The following is a 17,102-nucleotide window of genomic DNA, read 5'->3' as shown; positions in this document are numbered from 1 at the left end:
ATAGCTGTCAACATGACACGTAGTATTTATTACATAGGCTTTCTTGAAATGGAAATTCATTGCTATATATTTTGAATCCTCTCTTACATTCTGCTATGCACATGATTTTTTTTTCTTTTCTTATTTTGTATTTAAGTTTTAATATTTAAGTTTATAATGTAGGGTTTTTTTTCTTTTTTATTGTGTATTTAAGTTTTGGGAAAAAATTTTTTAATTCTTTTGTTATTTGAAATGGCTTTCTGGGAGGGGGAAGAAGAATAATACTGGGAGAAATGTAAGCAATTTAGTTACAAAAGATACCAATAAAATTGTTTTGTTGTTTTAGAAAGAAAGCTCTCAGAGGCGCTTGCCAGATACATTATATACAATGGATTCTTGCACTGTGTAAGAGGTTAGACTAAATAACCTCTAAGTCCCTTCCAGTTCTAAGGCTTTATCACTCAATTACTTATCCTGGGCTCAGTTTAACTTTCCGGGCAGGCAAATTTCTTTTGTTCTTTAGTGTCTGTGGTTCAGACAGGGCTGCCTGCCAAATGGGCTCGAGACTCAGGGCTCTGCCATCTCTCCTTTGTTCCCAGAGACTTGTAAAGGAGGCCTGGCTACTCCCACAGGATGCAGGGTCCCCTCCACCCCCACACATACCTCAGGGTCCCTAAAGACACATTCTTTTCAATGCTGCAAGGTACTGGAACCCAGCCTCACCAAGTAAGCTGCATCCAAAGTGTCCAGAATAAGGATAAGTAGCTTTATTATTTCTCACAGAAGGAAGCAGCTTGCACCCTAGGAGCACGTGAGGGTACAGAACAGACCCAATGCAGAAACATGTCCCTGCACTGATTTTGGCAGTGAGAACTATGGGCCTGGGGGGAATGGTTGGCTCCAACCAGGCAGATTCAGGGTTCCTGCTGGCATCTGCCAGGCTCCCCAGCCCTGGGGCTTTGAAAAAGCTGAGGCTAAGGAGGAGGATCATGCTCCCCCAATTAGGGTATTGTCCTCGGGGATAGGGGCAGAGAGGCAGAAATGAGAGTTCCTGTTCTTGGCATCACCTATGCCGTTTTCGGATCCCCTGTAGCTCCTGGTAGATGGCACTGAAACTGGGTCGCTGGCTTGGATCATAGGCCCAACACTGCTCCATTAACCGGAACACAGCATCTGGGCACAGGTCTGGGCAGGGCAGGCGCCCCCCTGGGAGTGATAAGAACAGATGAATAATGAGAGTTCAGGAGACTGGATGCCCAGAAGAAACCCAATAACCATCAGTGGCTCTTCATCTTTCCCATTGATCTCTCATTTTCTAATATAACACCTACCATCCTTGGATTAATTAGATCAGGGTTTCTTAATTTTTGTATGTGTTATGAACCTCTTTGGCATTCTGGTAAAGCTTCTAAAGACCTCTTCCCAGGTCTTTAGAATGCTTTAAATGTCTAAAATAACCTATATAAAGTGCTTTGCAATCCTTAAGTGCTACATAAATGCTAGCTATTATTAAATATATAAAATAAAATTTATAGTATTACAAAGGAAACAAATTATATTAAATAAAGATGTAATTTTTTTTCTATCCAAGTTCACCTATCTCTTGGAAATCTGTTCACGGACCTTGTGGCCCCAAGTTAAAAAATCTCTGGCCTAGACAAATTGCTAATGTTCCTTCCAGCCCTAAATCCTTTGAATTTTTGCTCAAGTGAAGAGTCTTAGGGATCAATAAAAATCTAGCTGTCAAGAAGGCCTGAGTTCAAACACTGCCTCAGACACTAGTTGTATGACCCTGGGGAGTCACTTAATCCTTCTCAGCCTCAGTTTCCTCATCCGTAAAACAGGGATAATAATGACTCCTATCTCATAGGGCTACTATGAGAACTGAATGAGAGAACACATAAACAATTAGCTACTGAGAAGTGGACTCACAACTTCCCCGATGCAGTTGAAACCTGGAAGTTTACGGCTACTGAGAGGGGAAATCAGTCACCCCTCTTACCCTTTTCTACAAGCTCCCGAGTCTGCTGGTTGCTGAGGTTGGAGTAGGGAGATGCTCCCAGGCTGAAGGTCTCCCAGAGCAAGATTCCAAAGCTCCACACGTCACTCTCAGAGGAGTAGCGCCCTGTGATGAGAATCAAATTGGGAGGAAAGAGAAGCCAGTGATGCCAAGAAGATTCTTGGCCTTCTGACCAAACTCATGAGACAAGAAGAAAGGACAGCTTGTTTCCCTGGTGCCATGTTATACACGTTTGGCTGGGAGCATAACATTGACTTGGGGATGGGCAGCAGTAGAGTAGGCTCTGGAAGCTGGACTAGGCTAATTGCAGCAGAAAGGGAAGAGGCTATAAAGGATGTGTGTGCGTGTGTGTGTGTGTGTGTGAAGTTGGGTGGCTGGGTGAAAGCAGGAATGTTATAAATAAACTCTGACTCAACTCTATGGTACACGATATGTAGAGAGCCACTTCCAGGTTGAGATAGCCACTCATTAAAGAGGACACCCTATGTTAACCTTGATTAGGGACCAGGGGCCAGGTAGGGCCAGTATGATTAGGGGAAAGGAGTTGGTACCATAGTTAAGAGCTTCAGGTGCAGTCCATTTGACAGGGACCTGCCTGAGACCCCCTGAGGCTGCATAGATACCATCAGCCCCCTCTCTAGACATTCCGAAATCACTGATCTTCAGCACATTCTTCTCTGTCACCAAGCAATTCCGAGCAGCCAAATCCCTGGGGAGAGCAGTAGCACAAGGAACTGAATTCATAAGACCTCCCAACTCCGAACCCTGAGTTTTCCCAAGGCCGATCCTAATGACCCCAGCCCCTCAACTTCAGCAAAGGGTCAGGGTGCCGTCCACCATCATCTGGACTGAAGGGCACCATGTCCTCTGAGCACTCACCGATGGATGCAGTGCTTGCTCTCCAGGTACTCCATGCCGGCAGCTGCATCTCCCACCATCTGCAGCAACAACTTAACCCGAAGCCGGGCACCCTCTGTCCGAAGAAAAGTCAGGAAGTCCCCACCTGAGGAGGGAGTGAGGGGAACACAAAAGATTGGCATCTCATTACCAGATACTGGAAAAATCATCGGAGCCAGTCAGAAGACCTATATTCAAGTTATACCTTTGACCCCTCTTATCGAATAAGATAATTTATGTAAAGTGCTTCTAAAACCTTAAAGTGCTGGATCAATCAATCAATAAACATTTATTAAGCACACAATATGTGTCAGATCCCCTCCTCAACCTTGTTGTTACAGAGGGGCTTGTATAACTCAATGAAACTGTGAGCTATGCTATGAAAGGTTACACAAGATAGATAGGTAATAGTAGAGAGTTCTGACAAAATATGCTCCATGGGGGAAGGAAATGGCAAACCACTCCACTATCTCTGCCAAGAAAACCCCATGGACAGTATAGAGGACAGAAAGGCCTGGTGTGCTATTGTCCACGGGGTCACAAAGAGTCAGACGTGACTGAACAACAACAAAAATGTCCCAGAAGCAGTGTTGGATAAACATGAATTATTACTACTGTTATTATTATTATTCCTAACTATGTGACTGTTGGCAAGTTGAGGGTAAGTCTAAGTGGTGGAGTGGATAGAGCTCTGGGCCTGGAGTCAAGAAGATCCGAGTCAAAATCTAGTTTCAGACCCTTAGCTGTGTGACCTGGGCAAGCCACTTAATCTCTGTTTGCCTCATGTGTAAAATGTGGATAATAACAGAACTACCTCCTAAGGCTGTTGTGAGGGTGACATGAAATAATAACTGTAAAGCACTTAGCACAGTGCCTGGCATATGGGAGGTGCTACATAAATATTAGCTATTATTATTATTAACTCAGTTTCCTCATCCGTACGAAGGGGATAAAAATACTTGTGCTAGGTTGTTGTGAGGAAAGACCTTTCTAAACACTGAAGTGCTATATAAGGATGTTATTGTTATGATTGTTATTTTCCTTCAATGCTTCTCATTCATATTTTTTAAGCCTTCAAAAAATACAATTGGATGTTCTTACTCTTGAAGGATGAGAAGCCTTGGGAATGAAAGAGAGAAGGGATCCAGGGATCTGATGAAGGCAGCTGAGTGCCTCAGCACTGCCAGAGGAAGCTCTTTGGCTAGATTGTCTTCTCTAACCTGGAGATACTCACCTTGCACCAGCTCCATGACAATGTAGATAGGCTGTTTCTGGGTACAGACGCCAATGAGTCGCACAATGTTGGGGTGGCTGTACTGCTTCAAAATTCTGTGAGGGAATCACCAGGGGAGGGATCTAGTCATGGCCAGATTCACAACCCTACTTTAACATAGTACAATCTGGGTTCCCCTCTTCCTCAGCACCAGGGAGATGGAGAGTATACCTGGGTAGGGGTGGAACTAGCAGTAGGAAACGAAGGTAGCTGCCCAGGGTCCAACATAGTGGAGGCTAAAAGGGGCCCTTTATAATATTTCTTTTTGTAAATGTACATGTTGTTAATGAACTCTGCTCTCAGTGGCATGGATGTATTTATTGTGTTTTATCAAGTCACAGATATTGTAATGAAGATTTCAAACCCACAAGAAATAATGGGTAATGGTAATAAATAAAGGGTTTGATTTTCACATGCTGAGGAACACAATTTCCAAAATTTATTGAGATATTCAACTGTCTTTTCCAGGCTCTGCTAGGATCTCCCTGTGACATGAGCTATAAGGGGAATGACTATGCCTTGCCGAAACTTCATATCTCTCCCCAAGTGCACAATATAGGTGTTTGACACAAATAAACTGAATAGGAGTTAATCAGCTTGTAAATTAGTTAGGGCTGACTAGGAGCTTGCTATGAATCTATATTACTACTACTCACCTTGCTTCCTGCAGAAATTTGGCCTTGAGATCAGGTGGGAGAGTTTCCCGACAGGACTTCACTGCCACCAGAGTGTTGTCAGCCCGGAGACGGCCGCTGAACACCTCTCCAAAGTTCCCCTGAAACAACCTTAGGTTCAGACTAGAGTGCTCACCATTCAGTCATCTTGTCTTCATCCTGTTCAATTCCCCTTTCCCCCTGGAACTACAGCATTATGCCAGCCAATTCATCTCCCCTTGCAAACTCTCCCTCCAAAAGATGGATTCAACCCAATGTCTCTCAAGGATTTTAAATCAAGTTGGAGAAACAAAAGTACATATGTGATAAGAAAATAAGCTCCAGTTCTCTATGCTAATTGAGAGAAATGATAGAGATAACCTTCTATTTGGATTGGAAATGCCTTATTGTTCAGCAGATTTATCCTCCTAATCATGTTTCTGAGCCAATGTCAAAACTACATACCCTGTTAATGGGAAAATCGGAACACTAATGCATTGCTGGTACAGTTGTGAACTAATCCAACCATTCTGGAGAATAATTTGGAACTATGTCCAAAGGGCTACAAAACTCTGCACGCTCTTTGACCAGCAATACTGCTACTAGCTCTGTTTCCCAAAGAGACCAAAGATAAAGGAAAAGGACCTAAATGTAAAAAAAAATTTATAGCAGCTCTTTTTGTGGTGGTAAAGAACTAGAAATTGAGGGGATGCCCATCAACTGGAGAATGGCTGAACAAGTTATGGTATAGATTGTGATGGAATACTATTGGGCTATAAAAAGGGATATAGTTTCAGAAAAACCTGGGAAGACTTATATGAACTGATGCAAAGTGAAGTGAACAGAACCAGGAGAACATTGTACAAAGTATCAGCAATATTATAATAATGATAAGCTGTAAAAGACTTAGATACTCTGATCAATATAATGATCCATGCCAAATACAAAGAACTTATGATGAAAAATGCTATCCACCTCCAGTGAAAGAACTGATGAATTCCAAGTGTAGGCTGAAGCATATTTTTTCACTTGATTTTTCTTTGCAACATGGTTAATATAGAAATATGTTTTGTATAATTTCACATGTATAAGGGGTATCATATTGCTTGCTTTCTTAATGGGTGGGGAAGGGCTGGGGAGAGGGAAAGAATTTGGAACTCAAAAATTTTTAAAAAGAATATTAAATTTTTTTTAAAAAAAAATTATAAACTTAAAAAAACCCTACATACCTTGAATGTATACCAACTGACAATGACAAGTTACTTAACCTCCCTGGGCCTCAGTTTCCCAATCTGTAAAATGAGGTGGTTGGCCTAGAGGGATTCTGAGTTCCTTTCAAGCTCTAAAACTAGGCTCCTACAAATGGAAGTGGGTGACATGGGGAAGCCATCTTTAAAGTTATCTACAAGCTGGCTAATAATTGGCCAATGCCAGTATGCAAAGTGTACATGAATATTTGGAACAAGCTAAAAGTTGATGACCAGTTTGTAGTCAAAGCTTCCTAGAAAGTGTACCTTAATAGGAGATAATTAGAAGACAAGAGGGAGGCTATTTCATGCATATAGCTTAGGAGATGAAAAAGGGGAGATGAGTATGGAAAAACGGGGGGTGGGGTGGGTGGGGGGAATCAGTTAGGAGTAAGTGTAACTCTGATAGAGTATGCAACTTCATGTAGGGCTGGCGCTTACCCGTCCAATTCTTTCACCTAGCACCAGGTCTTCATGGTTCAGGGCCCACTTGTCCTGGGGAAGGAGTGGATTTGAAAAAATGAAGCTAATGTTACAAAGGAAGGTTGCTGGGCTCTATGGGAGGACTACATGAACTTTGGGCTGGTCAGACCTATTGGAGAGGTCTTTTCCTACTTTGTGAGCTAAGGTGGGACATTCAGGTAAATTCTTGAAAGCCTTTACTTCCCTCCTTTTCTTCTCTGCCCTCCAGGTTCTAGGACAAACTTCTCTTGGATAAGTAACTGGTACTGGATGCAAAAAGGGAAAGGTAAGCCACTAGGGTGGGGAGACAGACCAGTTTACCAGAGGATAGGGCAATAAATCAGAGGTTTGACCTGGGAAAATTACCTTGGAGATTGCCTTGTTCAGACTGATGCCACTTTTTTTGGTGAGGGGCTGCTGGGATCGGAGTAAGTGGTCAATGAGCAAAGGGATGCTGGGGAATCCATCCCCTTCTAGCCGGTACAGGTTCTGTGAGGTGGATCATAGCAGGAGATCAGCACTCCTAGATGAGGAGAGAGGCCCAGCCCCTACAAGAAGAAGCTGCCTGACTTTTGGCTGGCCAGGTCTATGGGAACAACTGCACTGGACAAAGGGACTGTGGTCTTCTTGGCTTAGTTGTTAAGGCATATGTCTTATAATCAACAGATCAGATCCTAATCATATCAATTGGTCATACTTACTCATATCATTCACATACTAATAAGGCTTCCCCTTCGCACCCCCAGATGAAGATACAGCATAATTTAATGAAAAGAACAATGGATTAGAGTAGGAAACCTTGGTTCTACTCCTAGCGTTGCCACTAATTAGACGTGTGATGTTAGATAGTCATTTAAGCTCTCTAAACCTCAATTTCCTTATGTGCAAATTGAAGAGGCTAGACCAGTTCATCTCTCAGATTCCTTATAGCTCCAGAATTTAAGATCCAGTGCCCCTTTTCTGCCCCTACCCTGTATTTTTCTGACTCCAGGGGCTTGCCTGAAAAAGGGATAATGGATACAATGCTCCCAGGGGCTTGGACAAATACATATCCTTCATGAAGTTCCCCTTGAACTCACATCTGAAGACTGGATGATAAAATGCCGAGGCTGCCCATCCCACATCACGGATAGCACGTATTCTTGTTTTCCTTGGCTTTCTCGCACGAGAAAATCCCCAGAATTCACTAGTAACTCTTGCACCTCTGTTCGTGGGATGGCACCATGATACCACACCTGATCCTGCAGAGGCTTCTGTATATCTGGGATGAGCTGCAGTGGTGGAGGGAGCTGGGGGGAGAGGGAGGAACAACCCAGATAAACACATGGAACACTTCCCACTCCCTCCTCCTTAATTCATACTCTCGTTATTTTTCCCTGGACTACTGTAATAACCTCCTGTCTCATCAACTCAAACTTTTCACCCTCCAGTTTATTCTATACATATTGCCAAAAGAACAGCTTGGATTATATAACTCTTCCCTTCCCCTACCCTACATGTCCCCCTCCTGATGTCCTTTGATAGAGCCCTGCTGCCTACCAAATTAAGTACAAACTTCTCAGTTTGACATTCAGAGCCCTTTACCATATGCCCCTCCATCTCTAGTCTTACCTCTCACTACTTAGCAATGTTCCCTGTGCTTTAGCTAAAGCAGACTACCTGCTGTTCCCTAAACATGTTCCACACTTTTACCACATCCATACCCTTATTCTTTTCAGTCCCTCTACTTAGAATGCTCCTCCCCCCACCCCCATACCTCCTGTCAAAATTCTCCCCTTCTTTGTTGCAAAGAAGGGTCTGGTGTAGGGGTGAAGTGTTAAGGGAAAATAACGCTAGTGTGAAAACAAAAGGCAACAATAATATTTTTTTAAAAATCCTACTTATCCTTCAAGTTTCGGATTGGATGCCAGTTCCTTAATCTTCTACTATACTCCCAATAAGATATGATTTACTTTTGTTCAAACCCCCTGAAGCACTTCTCTTAACGCCCTTACTAAAATACTGGGTTAGGTCGTAGTTATCTATGGATGTGTCCCCCCATTGTAAGTTCTCAAGGGCATGAAACACATCCAACTCATGTTTGATAACCTGTAGTGCCTACCACTGCATATGTTAGACTTGATAAAGGCTTGTAGGACTGAGCCCCATTCTTAGAGTAAGGGGCTAATGCATAACTAAAGTGAAAGCCTAGGTAGAGATATTGAAGTCACAGTCAAGGTTAGGAGGTGGAGAGCTGTGGAGCAGGAGGTTGATGGTGAACATTGTGGCTTTGAATTCATAGGGGATATGTGGCTAACCCACTATAGGAAAAACAGCTGCTCCCAAGGAGAGCATTTTTTTTTCCCCCAGAAGTGAAGGCCCGAACTACCCTGCCTGACAGGACACGAAAAGTGATCTTGGAGAAAAGGAGGAAAATAATGTGGGAGGAATGTAGAGTGAATGGGTTTGGGGCTATAGCAATCTAGACTTACTTACTGAGAACTTAGGGCGGAAGATTCCTGAGATATGGTTCTTCAGAATTTCCAAGGTGGGTGTCCTTCCGCCCTCACGCTCCTGCTCCTGTGATCAAGGATAGATTTCAGGGTATGGTTGAGTTTTCAAGAAAGAGGAAGATACATAGTAAGGGTCTACTGAATGCTGAGAGGGTTAGGGAGCCCACATTGTCTGTGGCCAGGACATGCGCCACGCCTGGGGAACATGACAGTGGGGTAAGAGAAATAGGCTTACTGTGGAGGAGGTAGACTGCTGGTCATCCTGGAGCACGAGGACAGGGGGTGGCTCCCCAGGGCCCAGCTGCTCCAACTTGCTCTGCAGCAGGTCCTGCTGGGCTTTCAGTTTAGCTTGGCTGCATAAGGCCATCTGGAGGTCCTGCAGTGCCTCCTGTAAGGCCTGGCGCTTCCCAAGGAGCTGTACTCTGTTGGGTAGACCAGATGGCCACTCTATTCTACCCCTTTTCTTTTTTTTCCCCCAAACTGTATCATCAGTCCAGGCCTTTTGACTCTGCTCCTTCAGTCTCACCTCTCCCTTGGGTGAATGCTTTCTTCTTCCCTCTGAATCTCCCTCTGCATCTGGGTGACAACCTGTTGCCTGCTCATCACCATTTCTGTGGCCGTGGTCAGCTCCTCATTCACTGAAGTTAGGCTATGGACCCCAAAACATGTGTCAGTAACAGCCCCATCCCTTCCCTCCTCCAAGGAAAGAGCAGTTTGCAGCAAAGATGCTCACCATCTTGCTTGTTACTACCACCCCCTCAGCATAACTTTGTAATCTTCAGCCCCCATGCTACATCTTGTGTGTGAAGTCTCCAACCACCCTTCCCCGACAGTAGACTGTGGTTCTCAGGCCATATCAATACTCTTAGCACCGAACTGCCTACACAAACACAAACACAGCGGCATCCCCATTGCCTCACACAAATGTCACATTCCCACACATACGCGTGCTGTACACTCTCTATCGTCAGCTCATTCAACTGCAGCTCTCCAGGTTCCAGCTGTTCACCTTCCTCCAACAAAGTGTCATCAAAGGTCACACAAGGAGGGGTGTTCGGTGATGATCTGTGGAGGAGCGGGTAGTACCATAGAGGTCAGAGTTCAAGGGTGATTCCTGCACTGGGCAAGGAGAAAGTACTCAATAAAGTGGCTTTGGTACTTGATGGGGACAGGAGAAGGTAGGTGAACTCTTCACGTTTACTGTGAGCTTACCCATATTGCTGAAGAAAGCCTTCGTACTCAGTGTAGGGATTGATGCAGGCTGCAGCAGCGGCAATCTCCCGATGGATGGTCACCACTTCATCCTGTACCAGGCTGCTGATCTCAATGTACTCCTGTAGGATCTCTTTCCTGTTTGCCACCCACCCCCAAGCACAGAGGATCTGTAGGAAAGCCCTCTCACAGGATGGAGGGAGCTTTCTACACCCAAAGTCCCCCCTCCCATATCATTCCAGTGCTCCATGACAGACCCAGGATCTAATTAACCCATCCTGAAGCATCGCTCTGGATTCAGAGAAAGCTAGGTGACACAGTGGATAGAGCGCCAGGCCTGAAGTCAGGAAGACCTGAGTTCAAATATGCCCTAAGACTCTTTTTTTTTTTAAGGCAATTGGGGTTAAGTGACTTGCCCAGGGTCACACAGCTAGTAAGTGTCAAGTGTTTGGTCTGAGGCCGGATTTTGAACTCAGGTCCTCCTGACTTCAGGGCCTGTGCTCTATCCACTGCACCACCTAGCTGCCCCTTAAGACTCTTACTAGCTGTGCAACCCTGGGCAAGCCACTTAATCTCTGTCTTGTCTCAGTTTCCTCAACTTTAAAAGGGGGATAATAACACTACTTACTTCACAGGGTTGTTGTAAGGATCAAATGATATAATATTTGTAAAGCACTTACCACAGTATCTGGCACGTAACAGGTGGCTGAGAAATGTTTGTCTTTCCTCTCTTCCCCTTCTTCACCTTTCTGTCCCACCCCCCCACCCCCAACCTCTGATCCAGTCTTTGTTGTCACCTGCTGCATGTCTTTCTAACCCTTCCCCTTTTAATTTCTTCTTAAAGGGATTGGTCAATGGCCTGGGAAAGTTCTGCAGGCAAATTTGGGGTCTTTTGATAGGTGGGAAGAGGGATCATAGGATCATAGATTGAGAGCTAGAAGGGATGTTAGAGGTCATTGAGTTTAATCCCTCCATTTTACAGATGAGCAAAGTGAGGCCCCGATAAGTTAGTTGACTTGACCAAGGTCGCACAGACAGCAGAGTTAAGATTTAAATTCAGACCCTGGGACTCTAAATTTAGGGCTCTTTCCATTGTGCCATGCTGCCAGAAAGTCTATGATAGGACAAACCAGTCTGGGGTTCTGGGGGATGCAGAGGACAATATGGGAGATAAGGAAAGAGATTTGGGGAGCTAGAGAAGCCAAGTGGGGAGGTCTTTACAGGATTAGGGCCATCTCCTGATGCAGGTCCTGCAGGGACTGGAGCAGGCCAGGCAGCAGCAGCTGGTGGTGGTGTTGATGGTGTAGCTGGGCGGCCCGGACGCCCAGCACATAGCGGTTGTGATGCGCGTAGAGTTTCCAGAGGCTCCGAACATACTTATCCTTGGCCTTATCTCGGTCCTTGTCTGTACGGAGAAGAGGCCCAGGACATAGGCAGAGTTGATTAAATCCTCAACACTGAAGAGAAATCAGTAAGATGCACTCTCCAAGGTGAACCTGACCCTCCAGGGCTACCCAGGAACTAGCCCAGCCTTTCAGGGCTCCTCTAGGTCAGGGATGACCCAGGGCTGGGCTGGACCTCCAAATCAAGTGGATCACTCCCTCCCCCCAAGTCTATATGCAATGGGCTTTTCTGGACCAAACCAGCCTCTAAGGGGAAGGGAAAAGGGAAAATTTGGTCCAGATGCTCCCTCTCCAATAGTTTTTCTAGATTAAAGGCTACTGAGGACTGGGCTTGGTACATAAAGTACTATCAATTCTAAGCCCAGGCTGGAGGGTAACCTTTCTGTTACCATCTCTATTACCCAACAGCACTGCCCAAGTATCGATGTGCTGGAGATAACGTGGGGACCGATGGGAATGCCAAAAAGTTAAAACCCAACCCTTACCCTCAATAAAGAAATTTGTATACCTTAGGTTAGGCCAGAGACCAATGAGGCATTTGTATAGGTAGGAACTGGGTTCTTTTCTGTTTGGCATTCTTTCTCTAGGAAAGAAGGCTCATTTCCCCCTTGAGTTTGAACCTGGACATGACCCCTCACCGTAGATAGAGGCACCTGAAGAAGGTACCACTAACCAGTGATGCTACCTACCTTTGCTGGCTTCCTGGTATTTGCGCTTGGCTTGAGCGCTGTCGCGTGCCAGCACTCGGTACTGACTTTTCAGCTTCTCGATATCTAGGCTGTGTATCTGGTAGAGCAAGGGAAAGTACTTTGTCAGCACCTTTTCTAAATCCCCAACCCAGGGGCTGCTTTGGGGTAGGTCTGCCTCTGTTAGAGAGTAGACAGAATCCCTAGAAGCAATGTGACTCTAGTGGAATAATGCCGAAACCCAAGTTAAGCAACACTCTATTCAGAAATAATAGTAATATAAATGTAGCTAGGTGGCCCAGTGGATAGAAGGCTGGACCCAGAGTCAGGAAGACCTGAGTTCAAATCTGGCCTCAGACACTTACTAGCTGTGTAACCCTAGGCAAGTTGCTTAACCCTGTTTGCCTCAGTTTCCTCATCTATAAAATGAGTTGGAGAGGGAAATGGCAAACCACTCCAGTATTTTTGCTAAGAAAACCCCAAATGGGGACATGAAGGGTTGGACACTGGACACTACTGAAAAAAAATGACTCAACAACAGGGGATATAAAAACGAAACACATCAACAAAAACCATTTAAAGGTTAAAACAAAAGATTAAAAGAAAGAGGATTAAAAATAAGCAAATTCCTTTCTTTAAGGTCTGACTCTATGACAACGTAGAAGAGGCAACTAGTTTTCTCAAAGTTTGGGAGGTTATTTTGGACAAAAAAAGATCTAGATTCCTTGACTATTCAGAAGTACAATGTATGAAATTGACAGTGTACTGAGGCCAGGTCAGGAGACTTAGGGGTCTAGTTTTAACTCTTCTGACTTGTACAAGTTGCTTTAAGACCTTATTTTATTTTATTATTAAGGATGTTATTTTTCTTTTTTTTTGGTGAGGCAATCAGGATTAAGTAACTTGCCCAGGGTCACACAGCTAGTGAGTATCACCTGGCTGCCCCAAGGATGTTATTTTTCTAATAGGTAGATGAAGCTATATCAGAAAGTCATACTCATGTAAAGGAATTTTGAACACATAACATTCCTTTTAGAAGGGCTTGTGATTCTTGTCATTATTGAGAATTCCAGATGCGGACATTTCGAGATCTTCAATAAGTCTATTGCTAAGTTTTAGGGAGTTGCAGAAAGTACTTAGAAGTCAAAAGATTTTCTCAGGGTCACCCAACTAGTGTCAGAGGTGGGATTTTCCGAATCTTCCCAGCTCTAAGATCAACAGCACTGCCTTTATTTAAGATCTCTTTCATCTCTAAAAAGGAAAAATTATCTGATTTTATTCTTAGAGTTCTGTCCATGCATCCCAAAAGAAATGAGAAATGCCATAGGTCACATTTTGGCCACTAGGTGCCACCATTTCCACCCAAAGAACTAGAGAATTCATTGGTTATTCGGATACTGGAATCTGAGCCGAGAAGGGCCATGAAGTCTAGGAGTGGAATAAATCAGGCAGGAAGATAGGACCCTGGGGGACTAGAAACACATTCTTAGCGTAGGAAAGTGAAGGGCCAAGTTAGTGCCACTGATTTGAAAGTGCTCAGTCCAGACTACTAGACCCTTAGTAGTCACCTAGAACGGTCTCTGGCAAGCTCGGGGTGGGGTTTGAGGATAAAATTTGGAAAGGAAGGAGCAATGACGACTTTAAAGATCCTAGGTCAGACAATCTTCTCTTTCCTTCAATATTTCCCTTAAACCATACACTGGAATATTTTTCGTGTGGAGGTAGGGGGAGTCTACTAATCCATGATTCATTCCTAGGAGGGATTGGGTGTCACCAACTTTTGCAGGAAGGGAACTGGTCATACAAGAAAGAGAATTGTTTTCAGGTCAATGTGGACATCTGGAGGTGGGAGCAGAGTAGGAGCAGAGGATAAGGCTTGGATAGAATGATGAAGAGAACTGAAAGTAGAACACAGACAGGACCTTAAAGGAAAACTAACAGAAAAGAGGAACCAGAAGAAAAATACTTGCTGAGAAGGAAAGTGGTTAGAGTAACGTTACCAGAGTAGCTAATTTTAGAAAAGGAAGGAGAACTGGCCATAACTAAGGGGCTTTTCTTTGAATTTTGAACCAAGAAATTCTTAGGAAAGCTCTGGAAAAGAACGAAATGAATGGGCAGATTCCCTAAATGTTTCATAGCCACCCTTTGCCACCAAACCTTTAAAAGCAATCTAGAGAAAGGCTCTTCCAGCAATAACCCCCTTCCTGAACTCTCCCCACCCAGGTTTGCTCTTTACTTTTTAGGAGGTACTAAAAGGATGGCAGCGTGGGATAGAGGGAGAAGGGAAGATGGCACCTTGGTGAGGTCTTGTTGGAGCTGCTGCCACTGTTCACTGTAGCTTTTCCGAAGCTGCTGTCGCTCACGGATCAGGATGCTCAGTTTGCTCAGGGGGCCTGAATTCAGATCTTCAGCATGCTGCCGGAGAAGCCGGCTTAGGCTTTCAGTCTGACGAGTTATTTCTGCCCAGGACTACAAATTGGAAAGGACAAAGTAGAAGGTACTAGGGGAGTAGAGACAGTTGAGATTCAGGAAGCAGAGAAGCAGTTGGAAATAATAATAGCTAATAATAACAACTAATTTATATAACACTTTAAGGTATTGACAAAAATACATATATTAATGTATTTGATAATATATGTGAAGAAAGAGGAATAAGGGTGGTGGCAAAGTCCAATTGTTCACATTGGTGTTGCCAGGGTGGCACTAATTTGCCAACCTGTTTGGCCTCAGAGGGCTCAGCTGTGCCTTAACACCTCAGACACTGAAACAACTTAGTGAGACTCTTTTGAGGATGAACTGAAATCCAAAGGAGATATAAAAGAGGAAAATCACTGATGAAGAGCACTGGTTATAAAGAGAGAAGGTGGTAAGAGCACCAGTGAAGGAAATGAGGTAGGAAACAGAAAATAGATGCCCACCTGGCTGATCTGGCTGACATGGTCTAGGTGTCGGACCTGGCTGCCCCCTTCCTGTACAGCCATGTGGTGTAGCAACCCTGCATACTCCCGGTCACTTTTTACTCTCTGTGCCATCCACTTTCTCATACCCTCCAAGAGTCGAAGCTCAGCCTCCTGCAACTTTTGCAGTGCTCCATGCCCCTGAGGGCTACATAATTCAGAGGAGAAGCCCATGGTGTTGCCCTGGAAAGATATGTTTTCATTTCCAGTTGGAATCAAGGCATGAGTTCTGAAAGAGTCCCTGAGTAGGTGAAAGTTAAGCAGAGATGGGGACCCAACCAAGTAGATTCTTGGAGGTATGGTTGTAGGGGTACCCATGAGACAGAGCTGCCCTGGAGGCGTACAAAGGAAGGAGACCTTGAGACACTCATTTCAACTAAGCAAAACAAAATGTCATTTCATTTAGTAATTTTGGGGGGGGGGGGTTCTCGGGGGCTTCAGATCTTTTCTGAGTGCCTGCTTTAAGTCTTAGAGAAAGGCGATCCAGGATGTGTCAAGAACAACTCATTATTACACATCCTCACAAAGCCGAGTGAGACCAGAAAGAGGAACCGGAACTTGCGGTTTAAGCCCTCCGCTTTCTTTTATGGCCACTACCAGCCCCAGGTCAGGGTTTTGTGTCTCTTGCCAATCCCACCCCAGCCCCAATTCCCAAGGTTTTCCTATTCCTATTCCAACCCTCCACCCTGGCTCAGGAGGCCACCAACTCGAAGTCTCCTTAAAATTGATACGGGGGCGTTTCTGATACTAGTAGACGATCCTGGATTTACAGGTGGCTTTATCAAGTACATTCTTTTCGTACTGTGTCACTGGAAGGTCGCACCTTTCCTGTGCCAGTCCCTAGACCTCGAGGGCCATTTGGAAACCATTACTCTAAGGGGATGAATGGTGTCTCGTCCACCTAGCCAGGCAGCTGTGCCTCTGGTCCCCCAAATTCTCCCAATTCTTCTAGAATTGCCCTTCCCCTGACCTACAGGAGTCACCCACCATGCAATCCTACCCCCGCTTCCTCTCCCAGCTCAGGATCTTTGGGATACTTCTCTATCCTCCTTCTCAATCCCTACTAGTCCCGCCCGGTCTCCTCAAGACCCTTCTAAAATCCTCCTTCTTCTCTTCCTCAGCCGTTCCTCCCGCCCCGGGATCCTCGTAGCCTCCAGCTCTCCGCTTTCCCCAGCCCCCCCCGCCCCTAGTCTTCGAGTCCTCTCCCGCACCCTCCCCGCGGCCGAGCCTGCTCTCATCCCCCGGGACCCGCTAAGATGCTACGGCGCCGCGGCTGCGCGGCTGGAGGGGTTACCGGCTCTGGGAGCTGCTCCTGGAGGTGGCCGCGCTGCCCCCACTCCGGCCCCAGCCCCCGCTGTCTCTCCGTCCAGTTCCTGATTCTGTCGCTTCCTCCTCCCGCCGTTTCACGTGGCCCCGGCCTTAGGGCGGGTCGGAAGAAGGGGAGACGGGAGGAGGGGTGGGGGGGAGTGAGGCGGGGGCTGCTCTGGGACCCTCAGTGCGTAGGATGGTCTCTTCACGTCGGCCTAGGATTGGTGGGGCAGCTCGGGCGCAACTTTTCTCCCAATGGAGAAAGCTGGTCATCTTTATTTAGTAACCTGGCAAGCTTCTAAAAACTGCGAATCCCTCGCCCCTCACCCCCAACCCAGCCCGCCCCCTCTCCCTAAGCTTCGGATTCTGGATTCTGCAAAGCCGTGGAACTGAGGCTTGCGGCCCAGAGCAGTCCATCAAGAGGTTCAGTTGGTTGCAGCTTGTGGGCTCGTGGCAGGTGAGAATGAGTCAGGTCTGGATGGGGACAGGGAGTGGTAGACCAAACAGACTGAC

At 45.5% G+C, this 17,102-nt stretch overlaps 1 protein-coding gene across 1 annotated transcript; it reads right to left on the bottom strand.

The window, feature by feature from the left end:
* Positions 1–724: 724 nt before the first annotated feature.
* Positions 725–16,682, bottom strand: FES (FES proto-oncogene, tyrosine kinase). The gene is made up of 19 exons (XM_027851912.1): positions 16,576–16,682; positions 15,243–15,464; positions 14,620–14,793; positions 12,328–12,424; positions 11,457–11,640; positions 10,236–10,373; positions 9,969–10,088; positions 9,550–9,672; positions 9,259–9,445; positions 9,007–9,090; positions 7,611–7,820; positions 6,898–7,020; positions 6,511–6,564; positions 4,826–4,944; positions 4,131–4,225; positions 2,879–3,002; positions 2,551–2,708; positions 1,982–2,104; positions 725–1,185 (listed from the first exon to the last, which is right to left on the bottom strand). Exons 2-19 carry the CDS (start codon positions 15,453–15,455, stop codon positions 1,043–1,045), a joined length of 2,469 nt encoding a protein of 822 aa, XP_027707713.1. The 5' UTR covers positions 15,456–15,464; positions 16,576–16,682; the 3' UTR covers positions 725–1,042.
* Positions 16,683–17,102: the final 420 nt, after the last annotated feature.

The sequence above is a fragment of the Vombatus ursinus genome, unplaced genomic scaffold (assembly GCF_900497805.2).
Source record: "Vombatus ursinus unplaced genomic scaffold, bare-nosed wombat genome assembly UNPS02009205.1, whole genome shotgun sequence".
NCBI classification, from domain to species: domain Eukaryota; kingdom Metazoa; phylum Chordata; class Mammalia; order Diprotodontia; family Vombatidae; genus Vombatus; species Vombatus ursinus.
This window is presented reverse-complemented; position numbering and strand designations above follow the sequence as displayed.

What these genes read in the sequence shown, in the direction of transcription:
- FES (XM_027851912.1), bottom strand. Translation starts at nt 15,455, where the DNA reads ATGGGCTTCTCCTCTGAATTATGTAGCCCTCAGGGGCATGGAGCACTG. An exon ending in CAGGAGATGGCCCTAATCCT is followed by an intron (nt 10,374 to 11,456) that starts GTAAAGACCTCC and finishes GGTGGCAAACAG; the next exon opens with GAAAGAGATCCTACAGGAGT. An exon ending in TAGGTGAAAGAATTGGACGG is followed by an intron (nt 4,945 to 6,510) that starts GTAAGCGCCAGC and finishes AGGTTGTTTCAG; the next exon opens with GGGAACTTTGGAGAGGTGTT.